This window comes from Cyrtonyx montezumae, unplaced genomic scaffold, assembly GCF_038088225.1.
Source record: "Cyrtonyx montezumae isolate F1298 unplaced genomic scaffold, pur_monq_1.0 scaffold_7, whole genome shotgun sequence".
In the NCBI taxonomy this organism is placed as follows: Eukaryota; Metazoa; Chordata; class Aves; order Galliformes; family Odontophoridae; genus Cyrtonyx; species Cyrtonyx montezumae.
This window is the reverse complement of record NW_027072078.1, coordinates 14747600-14774861: the sequence shown is the minus strand read 5'-3', so window position 1 is coordinate 14774861 and position 27262 is coordinate 14747600. Positions and strand designations below refer to the sequence as shown.

At 34.8% G+C, this 27262-nt stretch overlaps 1 protein-coding gene across 1 annotated transcript; it reads left to right on the top strand.

The window, feature by feature from the left end:
• Positions 1–27262, top strand: CWC22 (CWC22 spliceosome associated protein homolog). Its single transcript, XM_065751155.1, has 19 exons — positions 1–242; positions 1821–1888; positions 2655–2771; positions 2863–3120; positions 3619–3747; positions 5139–5307; positions 5704–5757; positions 6620–6755; positions 7091–7297; positions 7413–7475; positions 7842–7937; positions 8412–8493; positions 8831–8891; positions 19714–19791; positions 20936–21088; positions 21961–22088; positions 22900–23001; positions 23115–23308; positions 26460–27262. Exons 1-19 carry the CDS (start codon positions 216–218, stop codon positions 27110–27112), a joined length of 2775 nt encoding a protein of 924 aa, XP_065607227.1. The 5' UTR covers positions 1–215; the 3' UTR covers positions 27113–27262.

Sequence of the window (27262 nt, the reverse complement as noted above, 5' to 3'; positions counted from 1 at the left end):
GGCCTGTTGTGCCGCGGCTCTGCGGAGCAGGGGGCGGAAGAGGCGGGCGCCGCGCGGCTGGGCCTGCGGCACAGCAACGTAGTATTTATGTTGTGCAATATAAAGTCCTTGCTGTCGTCTGTGTATTGTAGATGAAACGTTCTTGATGAACTGATCTGTGCTTTGGATTTTCTCGTTGCTGCACGTTGAGTTTCGTATACAAAGCAGAAGTCGAGATGAAGAGCAGGGTGACACAAATAAATGTAAGTAGCTGAAGCTTCCTTTGTTATTCTCCTGTTGCTGATATTTGCTTTCCAGTTAATGCTTTGTTCAACAAAACACGGATTGTAAAGCTAGCAATCGTGACAGCAGCCATTGGCAACAGAGGTGTTACTTTTTGGGTCAGTGGGTTATGGTCCCTAGTGTGTGCTGGCCTCAAAATGGAAGTTTTGAACTTTATTGGCATGTAATAGTAAATCAGAAGTGGCTGAATGGTGGCTCAGCAGAAAGCATAAACATAGGGGAAAGTAGTAAAGGGATGCTGAAACTAATGATGACGTTAAGACATGGAAGTTGCAGTTACTGCGTCAGTTGTGCTTCTTAGTGTGGGAGTTAAACTTCATCTTTAAAGGATGGAGAGTACATTTCAGAGTAGAAGGGAGGGTTGATTTCTGGGTAAGCAGCGAGGAAAAAAATTGGACTTAAGTGTTTGTTTTTTTTTAAATACTGTGGAAATACTACATTCGTTTTCACTATAATTTTAGTGAACTTGAGTGAAATCTTCATTACTTCTTTCAGTGGGGTTCTTGTTCTGCATGGACTTTTTTGCTCCTAGTTACATTCCAGCCTTTCTGACCTAAGTAGCTTTCTATAGAGATGCTTGAGGGATAGTATATTCTCACATTTTCCTGATGAGGCGATTATAATAGTGCTCCCACACCTGTCAAAATAAGCAACCTAGCCAGGTGCGTAGTTTGGGTGCTTTGGAAATGGGCTGGGAAGTATGCTGTAACCTGTGGCAAGAAGCCTGATCGGGAAGAGCTGAGAGAAACAGGTTTTTCAGAAAACATAGTTACTTCTGCAAGGAGACCTGAGAACGCCCAGGGTCAGGCACGTCGGTAACATTGTTTTACTCCTATGAGCCCTTGTCTATTTGGGTCTGCTTGGGCAAAGGCAGATGCTGTAGAACTCCTGAGAGCTGATCTTTTACCATTTGTTACTGTCAAATAATAATAGCTTATAAATTTTACTTATATAAATATGAATGATAGAGTAAGGGGGAAAAAATAATGTTTAGAAAGAAATTAAGAAATAAATTAAAAGAAAAAAAGGTAAAAAAGAATCTTCAGAGGAGGGGAAATGTGCTTGCCACTTGCCAAATAAGGACTGGTAGAAGTCTGTTAACAGTATTGTACATGATGCAACAAAGTGTAAAAGGATGTATGGATTAAAAAAATAGTAAAGGAAAAGAGGCAGACTGAAGGTTAGTCTAGCCTAGTAATCCATAGTAAATGCCTTGTGAAGTATTTAGAAGCAGGGTAAACTGTGAAAATACTCAGTCTCATCCAATTTGAATTTTTTTTTCGTAACCTGTTCAGTTTTTCATCTGTGTTTAGACTCTTGAAATCATGAAAGAACTTAGCATCTAAAGTATCCTATAGCAGCTGTTTAAGTATGTGTTATTTAGAAGTAGATCTCCTTGTGATCTGACTGCTATTAGCTTTATTTGATTACCATTGCTTCTTATAAATACGTTGTGGGCTAAAGTCATCATACACTTTGATGTTCACACTAATTTTTTTTATGATTTGGAAGTTGAATTTCTTTCTCTTTTATTAAAGCATGGGTCCAGTCATGAAAGGAAAGAAAACTACAGTACACGTCACAGAAGTTTGTCTCCAGAGGACAGGTAGAAATGATTGATTTATATACCCTGTATTTCTATGTATATACACCTCCTAGGGAGAGAGAAATTAAAACAAACAACAATTGTGAGAACTGAATATTGTATATTTTTATATATTACTGCTGTAAGAAATAACTGCAGGTTTAATGAAATACTCTACAAAGCAGTAGTTAAATAGATTTGTCTTTAGGACTAAATACCTAAAAATTCTCAGTTAAAATCTCAGGGATCTTGAAAATGGAAATTAGGTATGGCCTTCTTTCATGGAATGCAGCTGATGATTTATAGCAAGACTGGGGAGGCCAGCAAGAGATGTACCAATATCAATTGAAGCACAGTCTACTGATGCTGGAGATGAAGCATTAGCAGTTTAGTTGTATTTCATATTTTAATTGGAAATATCTTGTATCAAAGGCAGACATTTTTAATGGCATCTTTTCTGCTTCATGCACCACCATCCGAAGTAGTTGAAATGAATGCTTGTGTTTCAAGAAGTACAAAGTATTAGTATTTGACATTACTAACATTTAGCATTTATTTCTCCATGATATAAGGTGCTTCTAATGATTTTATTTTTTAGTTTTTTGCTGTCTGGCAGCACATTATTTATAAAGGGAATGTCTTGTATTTGAGTGATGCATGTATTAAGACTGGTGTGCAGAAATTGAATTGTTTGTGTTTATGTAACAGACTGTGTTGCAAGTTGTTATTAATAGCGTAAGTTTTTTAATCCTTTTTCTGAGAATTTTATGTCTTGGGTTCTGAATAGGGATGTAGAGCGTGACAGGTCTTTATCTCCCAAAAAGAGAAGATACTCTGATGACAGCAGATATGATCAGGAATATTCAAGAAGGGAGTATTATGATGATAGAACTTCAGAAGGAAGGTGAGTACTAAGGCCTGCTTTCCAATTAGTATGAAGGTACTCATTTTAAACAACAGAAGAGTTTTTTTTGTTTTTTCTTTTGTCTTTTTAGAAGGATGGAAAGAGGAAGAGACAGATACTATGAAAAGTGGGAGGAAAGAGATTATGATCGGAGGAGGAAGAGAAGACCCTCTTCCCCTGATCATAGGAGTCCAGAGAAGTCAACAGTTCATGGCTCAAATACTCATGAGGAGACAACTTCAAAGAAGAAGAAAGAAGAAGTGGACCCAATCCTTACTCGTACAGGTGGTGCATATATTCCACCTGCCAAGCTCAGGATGATGCAAGAACAAATTACTGATAAAAATAGGTAAGTTGAAGGTAACGTTAGAATTTGTCCTGAAAAACAAAACAGTAAAAAGGTTTAAGGGATGTTGTTGTAAATGGGATACTTCTTGAGGTATCTTTTTAATCAGAAAAAAATGAGCCATTTCTCTTAAGTCTTGTTCCTTCTCTACCTTTCTGTGAGAAAAACAAAATACTAACCAAACAGATAACAAGGAAAATAACACAGCAAATTATGACCATGTCTACTTCTGTTTTTAATTGAAAAGTAGGATACAGTGCATAAACAGGCTTTTTTGTTTGTTTGTTTTCCCAACACTCTGAAAAGATAATCATTCTGGGTTATACCACATCGGTGGGGAATTGATTTGGTGGGTTCATAGTCAATTGTGTATAATTGTGAGCTAGTCTTCACAATTGTGCATTGAATATTTTCTTTAGTACATTGTACCTTTACATTTTAATATGTTTAAAAGTGCCGCCAAAAATTTATGCTTACTAATTTGTGATACCTTTGTGATAGTTTGGCATATCAGCGAATGAGTTGGGAAGCCTTGAAGAAATCCATCAATGGTCTTGTCAATAAAGTAAACGTTTCTAATATAGAAAACATCATTCATGAGCTGCTTCAGGAGAATATTGTTCGTGGAAGGTAAGTGTTCAAATATTTTAGGTCAATTCTTATTTTTTTTTATTGTCAATATATCATTCATTCTTCTATCACCATATGTCTAGTGTATGGTTACTATTCTGACTTAAATTTTTAACTTGGGCTATATTATCCTGTGCAGAAGGGCTCCCTGCTTGAGGCAGGTGGCTGGGGGCAGAGGGGTAGGGGGGGGAGCACATACTTGGAAGAATAAAACAGTTGAGCAGACAGTATGTTTCCTTTTTATTTTAGCTCTGTCTACTCATGTTACTTGAATGACTTTCAATTTATATGTCGGTTTATTTCTTTCTGTGTTCTTGGACTTCATGTGAAGTAAATAATTTCCAGCCAATATTTAGCAAAGCATTTTACTACAGCTGTTTGACTAGACTGTTTACCACCTTCATCTTTGCCTTTGTAACGTGGAGAAAAGGTTATTGTGCTATTGGATATCAGTTATAAATCATGGCGATTGCTCAAGTCTAGATAAGATCATATTTACTAGTTTCATTTGCGTCTGGATGTAGCTAATAGTTTCAAAACCAAGTATTCCTGTACACTCATATCAAATAAGTTCTGTTCCATTTATTAATCCTTTAAGAAGTAGTACTTTAGGAGTCACGTTTTGAGGGCTTTTTTTCTTCTTGAGCTTTTGCAGCGAATTAATGCAATGATGGTCCAAGTCTACGTGCCTACATTCCTAACATTTTAATGTTGGGAAAATCACATCTTTTAGATGTTTCAGAAGATACTTTTCAGACTTTGCTATTGATACACGTAGGAGAGCTCTTTAGATAATGTAATAACTGTCATTTTATGAGTCCTTTTAATGTAATCATTATCATCTCATGAGCCCTCTGCTTCTATTCATTTTGGCTCCTAAGAAATGATCTTTTAAAAAAAAGTTGTGTTGCAAACCATAGTTAGAATGGAGGTTCATCTGAAAGAAGCACTGAAAAAAGCATTGCTTTGCCTATTCTGATTTCATCATACCTTGGTACATCTTTATTTTTACAGAGCTTTTATGAAAATAAAATGTCTATTTCTTAGACAACAGCTCATACACATTTCAAAGCTAAGAATGCTCTGCATTTTAATTGCAGGATACAAAATAAAGAGTTTTTAAATGCTTATCACTTTAAAATGTAGTTCTAATATGGATAATATCCGATGATAGACAAGCTATTATTTTAAGACTATCTGAACTTGTTCACTGTGCAACAAATGGAGTTTTACAGAATGAGTTGCCTAAATGTGCCCAAATGTTTGAAAATAACTGTATAGCATCTTCCTAACTATTCTAACAAAGCAGTCCAATTTTGTGATACGTACTGGATGAAAACAGAGTTTTATTATAAGAAAAATGTTGTTCTTAAACTTGTGTATATTTGCAGGGGATTGCTGTCTAGATCCATTTTGCAAGCTCAGGGTGCCTCTCCAATTTTTACCCATGTTTATGCGGCTCTTGTGGCGATTATTAATTCAAAGTTTCCAAATATTGGTGAATTGATTCTCAAGAGGTTGATACTCAATTTTCGCAAAGGATATCGCAGAAATGATAAGGTATGTAAAAACTGTAAAGAAACAACATACTAAAACTTGTAATTCTGCTGTGTCAAACTTGTACTGAGTATATTCAAGTTAGGTATTTCAAAGGAAAAGACTTACGCACTGTGACGTATTGTTATGCTTGACCTAACATGAGAACATGAGTATGTTAACTAAAGTGGTATTTAAGTACTCTGAAAGCTTGGCAACTGACTTCAGGTTGGAATTGTGATGTTCTTATATTTTACTTAAGTATGCAGTCCTAATGGTAGAATAATCACCAGTATACCAAAATAGTTATTTTCTTGACTTAATTTGACTGGTAAGCACAAATCTGAATTACAGAATGTCTCAGTTAGGAGTTTTTTCTTCTGTATAGAATGTTACAGTTTCCAGTTGTTTCTTTTGCAGCAACTCTGTCTGACATCTTCAAAGTTCGTTGCACACTTGATGAATCAGAATGTGGTATGTAACTTTGTTTTTACTTGACTCATAATTTATATGGCTTTCTATTTTAGCTTCAAGATAGTGGTAACTCAAGTGAATCTACTTCCCGTTTTCTTTAAGTTACTGGAAAACTGAGTTCAGATTTCCTATTAGTGCTTACTGTAAGTTCTTGGGTTTAGAAAAGATTTTGTGTGGTAATGTAGCTTTGAAGTTATCATCTCTTGCCACTGCACCTCAGAGCTTCCCAAGAATTCGTGTGTATGTTTGGGATAGTATTCTGATAGCTTCTGATAGAAAGCAAGTGAATTCCTGCAAATACTAAACAGTTTTCTTGGAATATTGTAATCTCATACAGACTTAGTCATCTTTGTAGGCAGAATTATACTCAGTTGCATTTGAATCAAATTTGTATCTTTTCCCATTCCACCATCTTCTGTTCTAGAAGTGTCAGGATTTCAATCCCAGGTGTTAGTCCAATATAGAAATTAGTCCAGTATATGCTGTTTGCTTATATGCACGATCCTGGAAGTGACCTGAGCTGGTTAGAATCACCATGCACTACTAAAACAAGTGTTTTAATTCCAGCTAGTTTTAGAAAACTAAGTATTATTTAATATATGTAAACACATTCTGGTTGGTTGGTTGATTTGTTTTTGCTAATGACAAAATGTTAATAACTATTTATTAGAGTGTTGCCTCATTTAAACAGTATAGTCATTTTGACTATGAGAATGATGTAAATATGAGTAGCTGAATTGTATGTAAATGTTGACCTCTTAATTAGCTTTGTCGTGTGTTGCTTTGTGCAATTAAAGAAGTGATATGACATTCTCAAAGAAATATTGTAAATTTTAGTTCTTTACTGATATTCTTTCTAAAGGCTCATGAGGTTTTATGTTTGGAAATGCTCACCTTGCTTCTTGAAAGGCCTACTGATGACAGTATTGAAGTAGCAATTGGATTTCTTAAGGAGAGTGGGCTCAAGTTAACAGAAGTTTCTCCTAGAGGTATTAATGGTAAGTATAGGTTCATAGGTTCATTAGGTTGGAAAGGACCTACAAGATCATCTAGTCCAACCATCCTCCTATCACTATCCCTACCCAACTACTAAATCAAATCCCTTAGCACCTCATCTAAACGCTTCTTGAACAGCGCTAGGGACGGTGCCTCAACCACCTCCCTAGGCAGGCCATTCCAGTGCCTGACCACTCTTTCAGAAAAAAAATGTTTCCTCGGGTCTAATCTAAATCTTCCCCGGCGCAACTTCTATAATGAGCCAACACATTATCCTTTCCTTGTTTGTGTTTATATTTATATAAAGTCCTTTTCTGTATTAAATGTTTTTCCAAAGCAATCTTTGACCGTCTTCGACACATTCTCCATGAGTCTAAAATTGACATGCGTGTTCAGTACATGATAGAAGTCATGTTTGCTGTACGGAAGGATGGCTTCAAGGATCATCCAATCATTCCAGAGGGATTAGATCTAGTGGAAGAGGAAGATCAGTTTACTCATATGTTGCCTTTAGAAGATGAATACAACCCAGAGGATGTTCTCAGTAAGTTAGAGATAAATACGATCATGGAAAATATTCTCACACAAAAGCAAACTAAAGATTTGGTATACAGTCTTATTTTCATTTTGTATTTTGATGATTTGTTTTTATTTTAAAGATGTTTTCAAGATGGATCCCAGTTTTATGGAAAATGAAGAGAAATACAAAGCACTCAAGAAAGGTAAGTGTACGTACCTGTTTTTACGTAATAGATGTATTTTTATTACACATCCTACATGCCTACTATATGTAAAGTATTTGTGTACTTTGTGTATTTTGTGTTAGTTACCCAACTATCGTTACCACTTTTCTTGTTTAACAGCAGGTGACATTTGTGCCCAGATAACTGCATTTTAGTTCATCACACTCCTTTCCAGGATATTCCTCAGTATTGTTCCTATGGCTGTTTTTAGTTAATTGTGATGTACCTTGTGATACTTTCTCTAACTGAGGCATCCTTTTGCTCTTACATGTTAGATTGATTGTTATTTTGGTAATGAAACTACTATGCTCTGTGCCCCTTTAATCTGGCATACTGCTCTTTCAGAAATTCTTGATGAAGGTGACAGTGAATCTGAACCAGATCAAGAAGCTGGAAGCAGCGATGAAGAGGAGGAAGAAGATGAAGAGGAGGATGAAGATGGTAAGTGTATGACTGGCAACTTACTAGTGATTGTTTTGGAGTATTGGTTACTCTTTTTTTTTTTTTTTTTTTTTGGGGGGGTGTTAGCTAAACTGCAAAGGAAAGCTTGAGTTCTCTTGCACATTTTATAAAAGTAAGAGCACTAAATGTTAGGGGAGACTTTAATCTGAAATTATTCCCAGATTTAAGTGTTGAATAATAGCAAGTAATATAAGAGCTAAAATTGAAAAGGCTTTTTGTATCTCTATCTAAATATTTACCTGTTAGTCATAGATAAGGTGAACATTAATTTTAATTTTTTTACTCCAATAGAAATAAATATACAAAGATAAAACTGTGAGGTCTTAAAAATATCTTTTACACAAGTATTTACACAAATGTTTTCTGGAATTAATAAAAACAGATATGTTCAGAAAGATATAAGCATATAAAATCTGTCTTAATATTTTGTTATTTCCTGTGTTTCTTTCACAGGCCAGAAAGTTACTGTCCATGACAAAACAGAAATCAACCTGGTCTCCTTCCGTCGTACAATTTATCTTGCTATTCAGTCAAGGTAAATATTATATAATTTATAAGCATTGCATTTCTTTTGATGTGACTGAATTTTAGTTTGCTTTTTTTTTTAAGTCTATTTTTGCATGTAGTGTTTATAAACCAGGCTCCATATTGCATTTTTTAAAGTTGATGATTATCTTGACAGTGGGTTCCTAAATCATCATTCCAAGAAAAAACCTTTTGTTCTAGAGTATTTGTCAAGTTAGTGTATTGTGACTTTTCTATGATCATTGCTGTAATCACAATTTTTGAGTGAGTGAAAGTCATGGTTTTCAAATCTTCAGCATAGTTGTACATTGCATAGATAAAAAAAAAAAATTCTTATTTTATTGCAGCTTAGACTTTGAAGAATGTGCTCACAAATTGCTGAAGATGGATTTTCCTGAAAGTCAAACAGTAAGCATCTTTTTTGTTGTTATAGAACTAGTTCATAATCACGTTTATAGTATTTTGAAGCCTTACTTGTCCTGGGACCTAGTTTGTATAGCAAGTAGGTGAATGACAGTGTCTCCTTAAAGCTGTTTTTCCTCAAAATGTGTCTTTAAATCTTTAGAGGATGTTGGCTGACACATTTCCTAACACCTTTGTTTTGTGCAATTGCTCCTTGCTAATAAGTAGTTTAAATGTTTGCTTAAAGTCTGAAAAGATTTGTTGATTGGACTGTTGGAATGGTTATCCTGTAACAAAGTACTGTAACTTGGAAGTCATTCTTTGACTTTGAAAGAGAATGGAGTTCTCTTTCAGGAGTTTCAGGCAGTTGTGAAATTTGTCAGTAGGACTTGAAATATAGGTTGGTATAAAAAAAAAAAAGAAATCATGTCATTGCTTTCAGTTTTTGGTTTTGTCATTTTTTTTCTTTTTCCTAATAATATTGTATATTGATTTAAAGCAGTTTGTGTATGGATGCTTAGTTACAGTCTTCAAGATCCTCAGAAGTGTGTGTTCTCAAGGAAAATTGTCCTTAAGCCACTAAGTAATTCACGTGAAAGTGATCTGACAGTTTAGGTGACTGCTATGTTTTTGTCTTATCTGATTCTTTAACTCTGTACATGAAATGATTCACCTCTACCTAAATGTAATACTAAGCATGCATAGGTTTATAGCTTCCAGCGAAGCCATAACCTGAAGATTTCTAAGTAGTGGGGAAAAAATGCTGTGTTGCATAAAATCAGTTCAGCTATAAAGAGTAGAGAACAATCAGGAATGCACAAACTATGTTACACAGATATAACTTAAATACCAGTAATTGCTCTACTGCCTGTTTCTCAACTGCTGGTGTTTAATCCCACTGCTGTGTCCCTCAACAATCATCTATTCTGTGGTCAAGAACTATAAGGAAAAAGTATGTATATTTAAAAGGAAAGTCTACATTAGTCAGAATCTGAAGTGCATAGAGCAGTAGGCTTTTCCACCACATCATTTTGGAAAACTAGGTATTTTTTGAGATTTGACTTAGTATTGGGTGTTAAGATGTTTTCTTTTGCTTTTAGTGAATTGTTTTACATGCTAATGAAACACATGTTAATTGAATGTGTTACTTCTCATATACTTTGTGTGGTGCTTTTACCAAGTGTTCATCTTTTAAATTACATGATTGTGTGTTTTATAGACATGGAGAGAAAAGTGTGAGCTTTGAGAAATTTCATATTTCACCTGTCAATCACAAATTTAAAAATATAAGAATATTAATGTATGCAAAATAAATGAGTAAATGTGTGCTTTTCTGTTGCATTGCAAAAGCAGAAGTTGTTAGTCATTCTTAATTTTGTAGGAAAGCTTTAAGAGCAACTTCCAGGTGTAGTTTTGGAATCAAAATCAATCAGAATACAATGTTGACTGGGGTACGGTAGCTTTTTACCACCTAGACTGCAATCTCTGGAATGTTTCTACTGACTTTGATTTATTTTTCAAGAACAGATAGGGGATGATACAAAACATGATATCCTGCCAGCTGTCTGGTTAAGTCTCTGGACAGTGCTACTTTGTTTTCCTACTGTTTCATTTCAATATATTTTTTCCTGCCATTCTTATCGTTCAAGCTTCTCTAATAATCACAGATAGTAATATTAAACTTACAACACTCTGGAATAAACTACATGTAGATTAATAAGAATTTCTGTATTTGAATATTAAAATCCGTGGTGTGTAGATGATTGGTAGTAGTTAGCATACCATCCTATTTGAAAAAAATGATGTTATGTGATCAAAATAATTAGGGTTCTGTTGCAATTACTATTGATCAGATGCCTTTTAAATTAAATGCTGAAGAGTACTTCCTGGCTTTTTGTGTATATGTACTCATAGCTCTATCAAAAGAGAGAAGCTAGTGTCAAAATATGATTCATAGTAGTTTAAGTAATTACTGCAGTTACGGCTGCTTTAATCCACGTCTTTTCATTAGATGCAGCATTCTCTTTGTGCTGTTTTCATTCCCTAATAATATTTTACCGTAATCAAAAGTGTGAGAGCTTTGACTCGTTGTGTAGGCTTACAACTCCTAAGGTGCTTTATAGAGGAAAAAGAAAAATGCATTTTCCTTATCTGAGAGAGTGGAAAGGACAATCAGCTTTAGATACTAAAATTACAGAAGAATTTATGTACCTCAGATCTGTCCATGTGCTAAATGCATGGCAGGGCATCTGATTTGATGAAAGCATTCTATCTGATTTGACTCTCAATTTCTTAACAACAAAAATTATCTTATATCCCACATCTTCTTAGATGAAACCTTTGTTGAAATTATTCTTACTTGTTTTTTAATTGGAACTAGTCCTGGGATGAATTTCTTTAGCCATAAAGCTCCCTGTCCTCTCCCCGTCTGTTTTGGTTTGTTTCCCTTTAACTGAAAGTTCCAAGAGCCTGTTTTTCAGGAATATGCTGGATCTTGACCCAACATTTTTTCACACATTTTGATTCCAAGTTTTAACTGCTCTTGATACATTTCTGAAATGTTAGATAAACTTATGCTTATTCCTGTAAGGAAATTGCAGCTTCGTTTGAATGTAGGAGAAGTGATGATAACATGGTTTGTTGGTTGTTTTTTCATAAAACTTTTATCCTGGCCTCAGTTCTCATTTAATGAAGATCCTGTAGAGCTCATTCTCTGTGCTGTCCCCACTGTGAGTGACACTTATCACAAGGCTGAGATAGTAGAGTTGAGTGTCATTCACTGTGGTATCTATTCTTTTAAAATTGGGACATGTAAATTTTTTTTTGTTGCAAAATTTGCTTTCTAATTATGTTAAATGTGAATTTCTTCCTTTCAGAACACTTTACCTAATAAAAACCAACTTTCTTTAATTCTTATCAGTAAAACTGTATTCCACAGTTTTGAGTAGTGAATCATCAAATGCTACCTAAAAACTAAGAGTGTTTGGAACCTGAAGACAGATATGAATGACAGTTTTGAGACTAATGAAGTCTTAATTAGTTCCAGGCAGTTGTCTCAAATCTTTACATGCTGAGATTTCAGAAGCAATAGAGCAGGACTGACTTCAGGAGTTTTTGTCAGTGGCTGAATTACAGATTGTGTCACATCAACCACTTTGCAACAAATGTGTAGGTATGCTTAATACTTGTCATGGATCTGACACACTGATCTAACTTGCAGAAGAGATTTAAGGTTCAAATAGATCATTTATGGAACAGAACAACCTAATAACGCTTTTTGGTATCACAATGTATGTACTAATCAGTGTCTATGGGAATGCTGGCAATCTTTAATCTTTAGTAAGTTGTGCTGTAACTTCAAATGGAGACAATTTTCATTCTGCTATGAACTTGAACTGCTTTTTCAGAAATAATTCTGTTGAGCATAAATGTCATCCATTTCCTGTTTAATGTTTGGTCTCCAGCTACTTAGATGTGATATGATATATTGGATATTAGGAAAAAGGATTTTTCAGTGAGGGTGTTGAGGTACTGGAACAGATTGCCTAGTGATGTGCTTGATGCCCCATCCCTGGAGATTTTCAAGGCAAGTCTGGATCAGGCCCTGGGAAACTTGATCTAGCTGTAGTGTCCCTGTTCATTGCAGGCAAGTTGGGCTAGATGGCCTTCAGAGGTCCCTTCAACTTTAAGGATTCTATAATTCTGCACATATTTCCCCTTTCTCATAATACTCACCTATACCTTATTCTTGTATTTCCTGCCCAGTTTTTTTGGATGAGAATTTGTCTACCTCTGTATCCTATTATTCTTCATATAAAAAGAACTTTGCACAATTTTCTGTTGAAAGCTTACAAGCAATTTTCTTCTCCAGCTTTCAACTTTTGGTCTGCAGGCTTCGATTGCGTTTACAGGAACACTCAAGAAGTAAGCCTCCTTCATTCATTTTTTTTCTGTAAAAAATAACAATTTCAATTGTGATTTTTTTTTTTCCTTAAAAGCAAAAAAATAATAAATGACCATTAAATTCTGAATTTGATATTCTGAATATTTAAATACTACCACCTAATGCTGAGAAACAGAACAAACATACCTAGGCGAGTCAAGTCCATGACAGAGAACAAACAATAAAACCTGTTGCTGAAGCTCAAAAAAAAAAACCCCTTTTCTTGAGTGTGTGTGGTTTTTTGTTGGTGGTGTTTTTTTTTATTTTTAGACCCAACTGAAGCATGTAGATCAAAAGTTGAAGCGCTTTGTTGTAGTCTGTACAGCAGTCTGTGACAAGCTGTTCTAAACAAGCTTTTCAGTTTCTGCTTTGGGCATATGTTTGATCTTGGCAGAGAAAACTATTCCTGTTCTTAAAGTGCTGTTATTATCTGTGTTAAAACGGCATGAATCCAACGCATTGCCAAAGAAGAAAATTTAAGTTACAACTGTAGTAATGTGGTATTGCCAGTTATTCTCACTTCAAAACTATTATAGAAAAAAAAATAAAAAATAAAAAATCCCAATGAAAAATATCAGAAGTAGGCTTTTCACTTTACGTTCCCTTGGCAGGTTTTATTACCTCAGCTCTTGAACAGGATTATGTTTCAGTTTGTGATGCTTTCAGTTGAAAGAAGATAATTTCAGAATCTTCATGGTAGTTCAGATCTAGACAGGAGTGACAAGTACTTACCTGGAGAATTGCTGCTCCTTTAGTGAAAAGTGTATTTGCAATGTGTTTTTTTGTTTGTTTGTTTTTGGAAGGGTTTTACTTTGGTTTGTTCTCCCTCTTAATTATGATGTAAACTGAATTTGTATACAGCAACATTTGGAACTTTCTAAACTATATTAAGGCTTCTTCTATAAAAATATCTGACCTTCAGTATGGCCATACAAAACAAAAATAATGGGTCACAAGATTTATTCCTTTTGTATTTGGAATGAGAAGTGTTTCTAAGCACAGCCTTGAAAGAGTTATGCATGCGTTTGACACGTTTCCATTATTACAGGATGGAGTCACACTTTTGTCAAGGAGTCCTACTTTGGGGTGGGGGGATTGAGAGTGTCTTGCACGTGCTATTAATTTAGTTTTAAAGATAGCAGGAGTACTTACTTTGGCATGACATTCAGTGAAAACATAGTCCAGGAAGCTGGTAATGGAGAGGGATGATCTCAACCTGCTAACTCGGTTCTGATCAAGTTGATGATTTCAGAGATTTACTGATTTACTTTTGTCTAATATGAAGCATCCCAACTGGTTGGTTTGGCAACTGCACCATGATTAATTCACAGCCTTGTTGCAGTCTATAATGCATGATCATCCTTAAGTCTTTCAATTCAGTTTCCTGTATTTTGTAGCAGGACATTTTTTTGGGGGGGAGGGAAGGGGGTGATGGGGAGGGAGTTGGAAGCCTTTAATTTAGTTCAGACTTAGGTTGAACTAGGACTGGACTTGCTTGCAGTTTCATATGAGAGACAATAACTTATAGGGTGTAGTGATGTTTGTATGTTGTTTTTTTTTTTAACTGCTTATCTATCTCTTTACAATCTGTAGAATCATAGGAATGCTTCTAACAGTCCTTTGCTTACAGCATGTTCATTCAGTACGTAGATGCATAAGTTAGCTTATGTGCCCTGTGAACTGATGCTGAGAATGTTTGATGGTGTGAAGATGAGCTTCAGGTCTGTTCCTTAGGTGTGTTGAAAAGGTATTAAGGAGGGAAAGAATTATCAGTATTACCAGTGCCTTTGTGTTTGTTTGAGATGGATCCATGCTTCCACAAGAAATTTGATTTTGTGATGTTTTTGAGAGTGTTGATATGAAGGCTTGTTTATATTAGGCTACTGTCTGACCATTTTATGCTGATTAAATTCTTATGAATTACACTGTATTTTTGATCTAGTTTTTACACATGCAAGATCCTCAGAAGACTTTAAGTACAAAAAAACCCTGCTTCTAAACACTGTATTATATTTAGAATATAAGAATGTAATAGATAAGGTCCTCTGTGGCTTTACTGTGTGTACCACACAGTGCCATTGACATCAGTATAATCCCCCAAGTTACATCAGAAATGCACGCATAACTGCAGAATGTGGATCTTGAGATAAAATTTGAAAAATGCCCTTTGTGGAACCAGTTTATCTTCTTTCTTCCTTTCCCTCTAGTTTGTATGTAGATTATGTATTAAAAAATGAAAACAGTTTCTAAACAGAGTTAATTAGGTGGGAATGAGCTAGGTGCTTTGTTTGACCTGAGATTTCTTTCATGACCTGAATAGAGATTACTCTTTTAGGCTTCAGGATCACAGACCTGAACGTTTGCAGGAGAAAGTAGCTAATTATGTATCGAGATTATTCGAAGTATCTCTTGGAAATAAATAGTAATGGATTAATGGAGAACTTTTAAATCATGTATATTTTGAATGAATTCCCAGAAACCTAACTTACATTTTAAAATGTACTTTTTAAAATACGTGAAATCTATTAGAAGGTGCCTTTGTTTTTCTTGTTTATCTTTTCAATGAGAAAATGCTAAGATTGATTTTATGTTATTTTTCCAATATGTGCCTAGCCTTAAATTCTGGTATTTGGGTTTTTTTTTTTTTAATAGAATGTGTGCACTTCATAGCTGTAGTAGGTGAAATTTTTACTAAAATGTTTCTAATAAGTATAAAATAGCTTCCTTTAACTGCATATCTTTAACATTAATGAAAGTGTTAATAATGTAAAAATAGGTTATTTAATTGCCTAGCTGAGAAGCTCGTTGCCCTTTCTGTGTTTAAATGTCAGTGTATACCGAAATAGAAAATAAAGACATAGGTGATGTTTTTGTGTTACAAGCACCTGGTGTTAGCTAGAACTCTGGATAGGCTTTAGTCTTGAAAACCTCTATGCATTGAACCTAAGAAGATGGTATTGGCCGCATCATCTCAGTGGCATTGCTTAATTTTAAGTTTTGCCTGTGTGCCATTCAGACTGAAAGGAAGCAGATGCTGTGTGGCTTCAATGTATTGTTTTACTAGAGCCTTCCCTGTGTGCTGCAAATTTGTAGCAGGAAGCAGACTTAGAGCAGCACAATTAAATACATATGTATCCTTATATCCAGTTTGTTCTTCCTACATAAAATCCTGTAGGTCTAATCATCTTCAGATGAGCATGTTCAACTTCAATCATACAATTATCTAAACATAAAATAAACTGAGGTTTTAAAAAAGTAAAATAAAAGGTAGGCGAAGTGATAATAGAAGTTGAAGAAAAAACATCAGCTGACCTAACAGTACAGATGTGGAGGCAGCATAGTAGCTGCCAAAAGTGCAATTTGTCAAGCTACCTGCTACTGAAGTGCCTTCCATCCCTTGGTCAGCCTTGGCTCTGTGCAAGAATTCGGAGAACTGAGGGAAGGATGAGGGAGATGCTGGAAAAAATAGGCACATGCATTCATTAAAATATGCAATTTTAGGGAGAGCTTAAAAGTAGTAAAATGAACTTCAGCTGAAATGAAATAGAAAAGAATGAGGAACAGCACCTGTGGAAGCAATGCAACCACATATAAAACACAAGACATTAATTTTAGATAATTATGTTTTACAGTGATGTAAACCAACCTGTATACCTTACAAGTTTTGTTTCCATCATATTGGCTCCTTCAGTTATTGTGTGATCGTAGAAACATATGTACTAGCATGGGAACTTGTATTTTTTAAGAAGTATCAATAGCCTGTGGATAAGGGATGTCTCATGGTTGCTTCAGATTTGTATACAGCTTGTATATTCAGTGGGGGAACAAAACTGCATGGCTGGCAAGGGAGGAAAGAGGAAATGTCATCACTTCCAGCTAGGGAAGGAGGAGGAGCAAAGCAGCTTCCTCTTGGAGGACGCCTGTGGGTCAACTCTGAAATTGGAGTAGTGGCTGAATGCCATTCTTATTAAAGAAAGAAATCATGGCAGAAAGGGAGAATGAATTAAAAAAGGAAGAATATTGTAGGAAGAAACACAGAATCAGAAAGGAACAAGAAAGCTTAACTTTTATTTCTGAAGTTAATGTAGCCCTTATGTTTGAAGCTGGTTTATTGTAGAGTGGCTAGGGTATGCTTGTACTTTAAAATAGTAATGCTGGTTTAAGAAAGAAACTAATCTCCCTGCAAGATTGCACAGAAGTCAGTCCAACCCATTACCCTGTTTTGACAGGAATCGTTAAGGGAGAACTAGGAGAAATGCAGTGTATTTAGAGAAATCTTTCTCCTTATTTTCCATCTCAAGTGTTCTGGGAAATGCCATTTTTCCACAATACAGTATTGAGTTAAAGATTGTCACAAAAGAAGATCATTCACTTAACCAGAATTGGACATCAGATATTTTTGAAATATTTAATTCATGACAAGGTAGCTGTACTTTCTGAGCAAAGCTGGGTATTTGTTTGGCATTGAATGGAAGGCTTTGAACAGCACAGTATACAAATTGTCTTCAGAACTGGGAAGCCTTTGTTACATTCTTTAAAGCAAATGCTGGTGTAAGACTCACAGGCTTTCCTCACCGTAATCATCTTTAGAAGTGTTTACCATTGGAAGCAAAGAAATGAGTTAAATAACCTTTTAAGTTATAATTGAAGCTTGATTTGTTATGTGAACTTGTCACATCTCTCAAAAAATAATTAAATCATGTTCAAGTTTGTTAATTTTTAATCTGAAAGACAGTTACTCTAGACCTAACCTTGAGTTGTTTTGATGACACTGGCAAGAATGTCTGTGGGTAAAGCTGTTCTCATGCATGTGGTTATTCAAGATACCCTCCTAGAAATCATTGTAATATTTAATTAAAATGTTAAAATATTTAATTACTGTAAACCACAGGGGATAACAATGTTGTAATTGCATTGAAGATGAGGAAAAGAAGTAATTTGTTTTTCAAATCTTGGTTACTTAGCAATGGCATCAGCACTTCACCCCTTTTTATTGTTTAAAAACTGATTAACTGAAACATTACTGTAAAACAGGATAATATAAAAAGTTAATATGCATTTTAATACATCAAGCTAACCCAATGTGACAGTCTTGAAAAGAAAGCCTTTAAACATTAACTTAGGTTTCTGTTTCTTTCTTTTCCTTTGGAAAGGATTATTTCTTGTAAACATGTTTAGCTTTCTGTTTGTTCTAAGTACAGTGTGTGATGGGCAAAATGTTTATTTTCACATCACAAGCTTAGTGGAGGAGTGCACAAGTAGGAGAATATTTACTCTGGTATATGTTACTCTAAACTGATCAGAGATATAAAGAGATTAAAATGTTCAAATCATGACAGCTCAATCAAAAGTTCAGGTTATTTATTCCTTTGTTATCCAACTTTTTAATGCAAGTGTTAATGTAAAGTTTATTTTAAATAATCATGAAAGATGCATGATTGATACTCTAAAACCTATTTGAGAATGTCATAAATTGATTTATGCCATGAAGTAGGTCATAAGGGAAAATATACTATTTATGGGGGAAAACTGTGGCCCAGTATTTGATGGCTTCTAATTCATATATAAGAATATTTGCTTTGGTTACATTAGTGACTGTGCCCTAAGCCATGTCACAATTCATTCAGTTTATGTATATTTATAGATGTAGCTGCTATGGGGTGATACTGTCATTATCTTGGGGTGATTATATTGGGAAATGAGCAGAAAGGAGGACAGATATATTTTATTCCTCAAAGGCTGCTTTTTGTGAAGTGGGAGGGAACTGGTTGTTTTGGGTAGTTGGCAACTAGGATCTTCTGTGGGACTGCCATAGCTGGTGCTTACTTATGTCCACATGCATTGGACAGCAGAGAGATGGAAGGCAGGTTGTTGCTGGTGTGTGTGTGTAAAGGCTTTGGGAGGCTGCTCTGCCTCTACTTCCTGGGGTCTTTCCTAGCCAAAAAGAGAAGATGCTCTTCTAGAGGCTGATTTCAAACAGGAGCCTAAAACAGCTTCCATAGAAGAAAAATTCATCTCTCTTAGTTACAAAGGAAGTCTAGGTAGATCAGCTTGCTAAGGTTAATCTTTCCAAATTATTCACAACGGTAAAAGATCTCTTACTGGATTTGTTGGTTTTTTTTGTTTTGTTTTGTTTTTGTTTTCATTTATTTTATGCTCTTCTCACTTCTTTTAAAAACAAACAACAGCAAAAAAAAACCCACCTTTTTTCTGTTTGATTCATTTTTCTTAGTAGGATTTAAAAATGTGTCTTGAGCTTTAAGTACTAGGTGGTTATTTTGTGAATAAAAAAACCATGTGAAATTGTAGCCATTACACAGAGAAATATTATGGTATAAAATTGAAATAATTATTTTAAGATTTGTGTAAAGATGTATTTCAGTGTAAATCATGAGCTATCCGTTCCTACTTATAAGGATAGGCATAGGCATGCATCTGTTTAGTTTCCAAGTCTAATGTTTGGTTATAAAGACAATGAACATTTGCTAAGGTATTACTTATTCTGGGGTCTCCCGTGGTATAATTAAATATGGATTTCTTAGTCTTCTCTAAACGCAGGGATTAGTGGTATTTTCTGCTCTTGTGGTAAAGTCAGTTAGTAAAGTAGTTTTGGCTGTTGTTATTAGATTGTACAGTGAGTTGGTTCAAAAAGCTTAGCTTAAGAGAAAATACAAATGCCAAAACTTCAAAAATAGACCATGAGATTGCTTCATAAACACAAGAAATTTGGAGAACTACTGCTGTTACCAATGAAGCTGTGTAAATAGTCTTCTTTCAAAGCTGGCATCCATGGATGTGTTTACTCAATATTTTGATACTTTGTAATGATGTTTGTATTGCTACAGCAAATTTACCTAGATAAAATGTTGTTTTATCTTAAATCAGAAAGAACTCTGCAACATGATACTTGACTGCTGTGCTCAGCAAAGAACATATGAGAAATTCTTTGGGTTACTGGCAGGGGTGAGTTCTAATTTCAGATTTTACACTTGATGGTAGATAATTTCTTTTGCTTTACTCTGTTTACTGTGTCAAACCAATTTTAATAGATAAGTAAAACTAATAGTCTTTATTATACTGAAAATGATTACGTTAATTGATTGAATTAGCATTTGTATTGTAATAAGCATAGTGAATGCAGAATTAGAACTCATTTTCAACTTCTGTTGCTTTTTTGGCCCCCTTTTTTTTTCCATTACAGTAGAAAAGTAAATCAGAGGCCAAGGCATTGATACTAAAAGAAGTTAAATGCATTGCAAGTTACTGGAAAAATACTTTTCTTTGTGCTAATGATTGACTAGAGACTGTTCTTTCAGCTGCTTAGTAGATTTTATTTATAAGACAAAACAATAATTGCTGCCCTGTTTTTTCTTGTTGTCTTTTAGTAAACAGCTAGCATCTTAATTTTTTTGTTGTTGTTGTTGGTTTTTTTGGGTTTTTTTTTTTTAGTCTAACTACAAATTTAGTTCTTATTTAACCTTCACCTATCTCTTAAACTGACAGAGCTAAGTTGTTAAGTCAAACAGTTGTCTTAAAAGAGTAAGGAGTTCTGATGGGAGGAAGTGTTTACTTCTGTTTGTTTGTTTGTTTTTAATGCAGTATTTGAGGAAATATTTCTCCTGACATTGTGTTATGAAGCACTAAACGTTTGCATATGTATGTTGAAAAGCTGTAGAGTATAACTGCTAATTTCTATGTTCATTGCACTGTTTACGTCCCAAGTGTCTTGCCTCTAGCTGTGTTCCCTGCTGCCTCTCCCATCTTAAATACTCATTCAATGATGTCAAGAAGAAGGTTGTACTTGAAGGGTTACATCTGGTGAAAATATTTGATGTATGGAAGTAAAATAAATTGCTGAATCACTTGCTTTAGGTCAAAATTGATAATTACTATTTTGCAATGCAGATGAGTTTCATACTCTGACAAACTGCTGAAAGCGATCAAATGTGTTTGAAGATAATTTCTCTAAGTTTTAGTTTAACAGAAGTTCTTGTGATAAATATTAGCAGCATTACATTTACATTGCATAAGTCATTTATGCATATGTTCTTTGCATGTTTAATATTTTGATTAATCTGGTTGTTTAAATTGTACAATACTGTTTCAGCGTTTCTGCATGTTAAAAAAAGAATATATGGAATCCTTTGAAGCTATTTTCAAGGAACAATATGATACCATTCATCGTTTGGAAACAAACAAATTGAGGAATGTTGCCAAGATGTTTGCTCATCTATTGTACACTGATTCAATTCCCTGGAGTGTGAGTAGAACTGGCTATTGCCATAACCTTTATTTAATTATTAATCTACGGTATTTCAGAAGTCAATAATAAATTGGATTTAGTATTCATTCTGCATTTTGGAACTAGTGGCACTTGTAGCAAGCTGAATTATTTTAAATTTATTCTGAGATACTCCGTTGAACATCCTAACCTGTTTTCTGTCTCCCACAGTTCTTCATTAGTGGCTGTGAGTTGTTACTTTATAGAGCTCAGCTGGAATTGGTTGATTAAAATGTACACTGTTTTTTAGCTAATCAGCAGTGTAATTGTCTGTCTCTCAAACAATACGTGTAAAGAAATCTTCTAAAATTAACTTTTCATATATAGAAAAATTCCAAGTTTTATATAATTTTAAACACTGCTCTTTTGTTATTTAAGTGCTGAAAGAATAAAGGTAATCTTGAATTCTGAGCTATAAAAATATAACTAAAAACAAAGAAATAATTATGATTCTACTTCTATTTTCATACTCGTTTATTCTTGTTACTAAACATAATGTAATTGATGTTCTTCAGGCATACACAAGTTAATCCAGATATCTCACCTCTTTAGAACATTTGTTTCAAATCTTTTAACTTCCCAGGAGTTCTCGTGCCTGTTTTTCTTTCATGGATTTTTCTTGGACAGAGTAATTCCTGAAATCCTAGTTTAAAAATGATCAGAAATTTCTTAGAGGTGTTAGAACAGAGTTTTCAAGGAAGAAAAGTTTTGACCAGGAATTAGTGTGTATTGGTGAACAGAAATAAATATGCAGTCTTTACTAGTTATTTCTGGAGGCCAAAGGGTTTTTAAGGTAAATGAAAGAAAGCATGTTCAAACTTAATGTTGTTTTCTTTCCTAAACATTTTCAGGTTCTCGAGTGTATAATACTGAGTGAAGAAACAACTACATCCTCCAGTAGGATTTTTGTCAAAATATTCTTTCAGGAACTTAGTGAATATATGGGGCTTCCAAATCTAAATGCAAGATTAAAGGACGAGTAAGTTGAAGTTCTGTTTTAAAAATAGTAAATTGAATTCATTCATCAGAAAAGGTAAGATTCATCAGAAACAGATAAGAACTGTTTTCAAATTCAGCCACATCTGTGGGTCTGTAGCTGCAATATTCTATAACCAAAGGCAGTTCAACTTGTGTATGAATGTATCAAGTGCAAGTCTATTTATTTCAGTGTTTTGTCAGCAGTAATGAAAGTTGCTGTGGCTGCTTGTTTTGACAAAACTTAATAGAAAAGGACCTGATTCTAGGTTTTCTAGGGTTAGTTACTTGTCCTTGAGTACGATGTCAGTAACATTATTTCAAGCATTTGTGTTTATTTAGCACGTTGTGTACTGGCAGTGTTCATCTCAGTCACTGGGGGCTACTTTCCATTAGTTGGGGTTACTTCTGTCTGCTAAACAAACTTAGTAGAAGCTTTAGCTCTTGTAAACTTGAATTTAAGCCATTTTAGGGCCCTCTACGATGGAATTTCATCATAGTTATCTAGATCTTTGACCTTTGTGACCGTCAAGTAATATCCTTTGCTAACACTAGCTATCGTGTTTTCATGAGTCTGTTCAGGGCTTCACAAAATCAGGCTCTTTGTACTGTCAGGTTATGACAGCACATTATTAAACTCTCAGAAGTACTTTTGTTAATATGCATCACAGATATAAACAAAGAAAGTATTGAAAAATGCATGAAGAGAACTTTTGCTGTGCAATATAATGTAGTTCCTTTTTAAGTCTATTAATGTCAGTGAGAATTAGTGCTAAACTGGCACACTGATTAACTTAGATGTTTGTTTTCTACAGAACATTGCAGCCGTTCTTTGAGGGATTACTGCCTCGGGATAACCCAAGAAACACTCGCTTTGCTATCAATTTCTTCACTTCTATTGGCCTTGGAGGACTAACGTGAGGAACATTTTTGGTTTTTAATTTAATATTTGCCTTTCTTCCTTGCCTCTCAGTTTGGGGGGGGAGGGGGGAGGAAAGCTTCTTTTTTTGATGATGTTGTTCTTGTTTAGAGATGAATTACGGGAGCATCTTAAAAATGCACCAAAGATGATAATGACTCAGAAACAAGATGTTGAGTCATCAGATTCATCTTCATCTTCGGAAACAGACTCTTCAGATTCTGATTCTGACAGCAGTAGCAGTAGCTCAGAGTCATCCAGCAGCAGTGACTCTTCATCTAGCAGTAGCAACAGCAGTGACTCAGGTATTTAAGCACTAGCTATAACTTTATTTACCTGTTACTTATTCTATGCTTCTGTTTACTGTTATTCCTACATCTGCTTGTTTTGAGAAAAAAACTAGCTCTAGACAGTGTTGCTGTGGTTTATAGATTTTTGTTTTTAATTTATGTGTTTTTGAAATACTACCTTTTGCTCATATAAACTTATTTCATAAAATAGAAAAATTGAGTTCCATTTTTAGAGAATTAAGCATTTGAGGAACTTCGTTTTATAGAAGACTTTCTTACAATGTTGATGCCTGTTGCGTGGAGTTATCTTTTCAGTCTAGTGGAGAATGGAGGGGCTAGTATTAATGTCAGTACGGGATGCTTAGTGGGGAACTCTGGGAACTAACATCTGATTCTTTTTCCACTGCTTAGCTGGGTGAATTTCATGTTTCTGGTCTCCTCTTATGTAAATATGTGCCCCTTTGTGGATCATACACAACATTGATTAGCTCTAACAATGAGTTTTTTTTATTCTACTTCTTATTCTCCATTTCTAATTCTTCTTTCTCTGGAAGGGTTTGTGTATTGATATAATGAGGGTTCTTGTCTTGAGGGAAATTTTCAAGGACGAATCGGTTTTTGCTGACAACTTAGTGTTTTAGTTTTTGTGTTATAATCAGTATTTAGCATCTTATACTGTCCTTTTGTGATAGAGTCTTCTCTTAGACATAAAGTGTCATAAACATTGCTTAATCTGTAAAGTACTTACTAGTATGAATTACTGTGTACAGTCTCTTCTATTTAACATGAGCAGATGATAACACAGCATGACTTTCTGTAGTTCAGAAGCTTGCTGATTCAAAATTAATTTGATTTATTATGTGCCTCATAAATGAAAATGTAGATTAATAAAAGCAGTTTGAACTGCTCATGTCTGGATATGTATTTCTGTCCTCTTGCAATGATACTCTACAAAATCTGATTTGCATTTCATTGTAAAGCTATCACATTAATGACAGCAAAGCACTCTAGAGGAGGGTGCAGTCAAATAGGGTCAGAAAAGGCATTAGTTCCGCAAAGAGCCAGATGGTTCCTGCATAGACAGCTGCAGCTCTGCTGAGCTGCTTGATAGGAACCAGAGAGGTAAGTCCTTAGTGACAAACCAACTGAGTCTGCACTCTGATATTATGAGTGCTTGTTTTTTATTTTTTTTTTAATCTCAGGACAATCTCAGGATAATTCTCTTTTACTATTTGTCCTTCCTTCATTAAGGAATACAGTCATTAAAATGTGTATTTTTATATAGTAGTAGCCAGTTTTCACTTTTTCTTTGATTTTTGTATACTTAAATATCGTGTGTGAGATACTAATTTGAGATAACATTATTCTTGTAAATGTGGATCAGGCTTGCTACAAAATGAACGTCTTTTACCTGGTTATGGCTTGATTTTTAAAAGGCTGCAAACAGAGGGAAGACTTCTTTAACTTCATAGAGTTGAGGGAAAAAAAAGATAAGCTTATTGTTCTAAAATGTGACAAAAGTGATCCATCATTGCATGTTATCAGGTTGCCAGTATGTCTTAGTTTAGCCAGATTAACCAGCTCCTGTAGAACTTAGATATTTGATGTACTATGATATCAATTTGTGGCTACAGTATTTTCACAAGGTGATTAGAAGCAGTTAAATGCTGTGATACTGTAGCTCATATAATAATCATTATTTACTGTAAATTACTGCAACTTAGTGTTTACTGTTTGCTTGTAATGGTTTGTCACATCTGTTGAGTGAAATCTACAGATTGTTAATAAAGAGCAAACAGGAAGAGTAAAGTCTTCCTCTGAGATACATTCAGAAGTTGATTCATATCTAGACTGTTTCTGAGGTAGTTATACATTCTTTTTGAAAGTCAAGTATCATTGGACAAAAAATATTTTCTGCTAATTAAAAGCAGAATTAATTATAATTAAAGTCATTTAAAGTAGCTACACACCCTTTGCTTTCTTTCTCAGCAACTGCAGCATAACTAAAATATTAGTATATTTATATATTTTTAAGGCCAGAGCCATTGTTATGTTGCTGCAGTACTACAAAGTTTTTGGGGTTATTTTATCCTTCCTCTCTTTCTTAGGATAGTGTTTTTTTCCCACTGCTATCTTTAAGCTCATTGACTGATAAACTCTTCCAGAAAGTAATGGGTAAAGTAAACAATTTAAAAATAATGGGTGGTCTGGAAAAGGTGACCTTTCTGAAAGAAATTTTCTGAGTGTTTTGATGTATGGCTTTACAGCCTGTGCCTGGTCCTCTGTATCAAGTCAGTAAAAAGCTTATGATGCATAGAGGCTCTCAGAATTCAGGCATCACTTCCAGATAGGTAGAAGATAAAAGCTCTGCAGGTGTCACAGCTACAGATGAGTAGAGGAGGGGAGGGAAGCTTGGTTGTTGGAATTTTGTCAGTCCTTAGCACTTAAAATATGAAGGCATATCTTTCACTACCTAAAAACTTTGTGATAAGCATGTTATGTCAGATTCTTGTTTAGCAAGTTATCCTTTTGGTATGAGGTACTCCGTTTATGTGACTGCTTAGTAACGGTTTGCTTTCAAGTGCAGGTTTGTTGGTATGCTCCGTAAGTTGGGGAAGCAGCTTGGTTTTGATATTTGTCAGAACTGAGATAAAATGTGTCACGTTCTTGATAACTGTGTAGTCATGGTAAATAGGATGAAATGTGGAAGAGTGTTCCCTGACATCATATTTTCTTGTGTTTATTGTTTTGGATGTGATGTAACCTTGCTCGTTACTCACGTGAGGTTCATGTGTTAGTAACAGTGGAGCTGCTGATTAAATGCTGAAGCTTAGAGGAATAATGGAACTCAGCTCACATTTCAAGGGAGGATTTCTCTTCATTTTAAAATACAAGGGCTGTAATGCAGCCAGACATTTGGAAATAGTCAGAACCTGTTCAGTTAAAAGAATGGATGAATTTCGTCTCATTGCATGTAATCCTTGGTTGAGGGGAGGGATACAAGCAAAGCTCATATTTTTGTAACTTGCAGACAGATATATAACAACAAAAGTTAGAGGGTTTTTTTTTCCTGCAGAAGTATTTCTTTATAAGTCTCAATGTAGTTTAATACATCAAATAGTTGATTAAAATAGAATCTTATTCCCATAATTTGTTATAATTTCAGATGCTTCCAAAGCTAAAAGGAAAACACAAAAGAAAACCAGAGAATCTGATAAAGCTTCCCGGAAAAAACAAGAAAGGAAAAGGAAAACACTTGAGAAGAAACTGGGAAGGAGACGGCAAGAGGACAGAAGTGATAGTGAGAGCAAGTCAGAAAGAAATTACCGAAATCTGAGAGAAGCACACAGGAGGGATGACATACCAAAATACCATCACAAAGATGAGTCTAATGGCAGAGACAATTATGAAGCACATAGGAGAGATGACGTATCAAAACACCATCATAAGGATGAGTCCAATGGCAGAGATGATTACTATAGTGGAAGGGATAGGAACCACGAGAGAAGTAAGGATCTGGAAGATAAACACAATGATTCAAAACTGCGGAAAGCAGAAAGAAGAGCTTCTCTTTCTGATGATGAAGGTTATAGACACGGGAGCAGAGATTATGGACATCGGAGCAGAAGAAGAGGAAGATCTAAGTCTGGAGAGAGATTGTATGATAAGTCAAGTCCAAGGGAGGAGGAAGACGACTACCGATACAGAAATGGCTCAAAGAAACTCAGAGATAAGTACAGCCATTACTCTGACCAGCACAGAGAATCAAGAAAACATGAGGATAGACGAAAGGAGAATTCCCCGCATAGACGAAAATGACACCTAAACAGTTTGAAATAAACGGGCATTTCTGAGCTGTTAAAATGTATTTTAAAAAATTACTAAACTTTCTTTAAAAAAGATTTTGTACAAAGTGGTAGTTTGCATTTGTAAATTTTATCAGATTTTTTCAAATTTTCAGTACTGCTT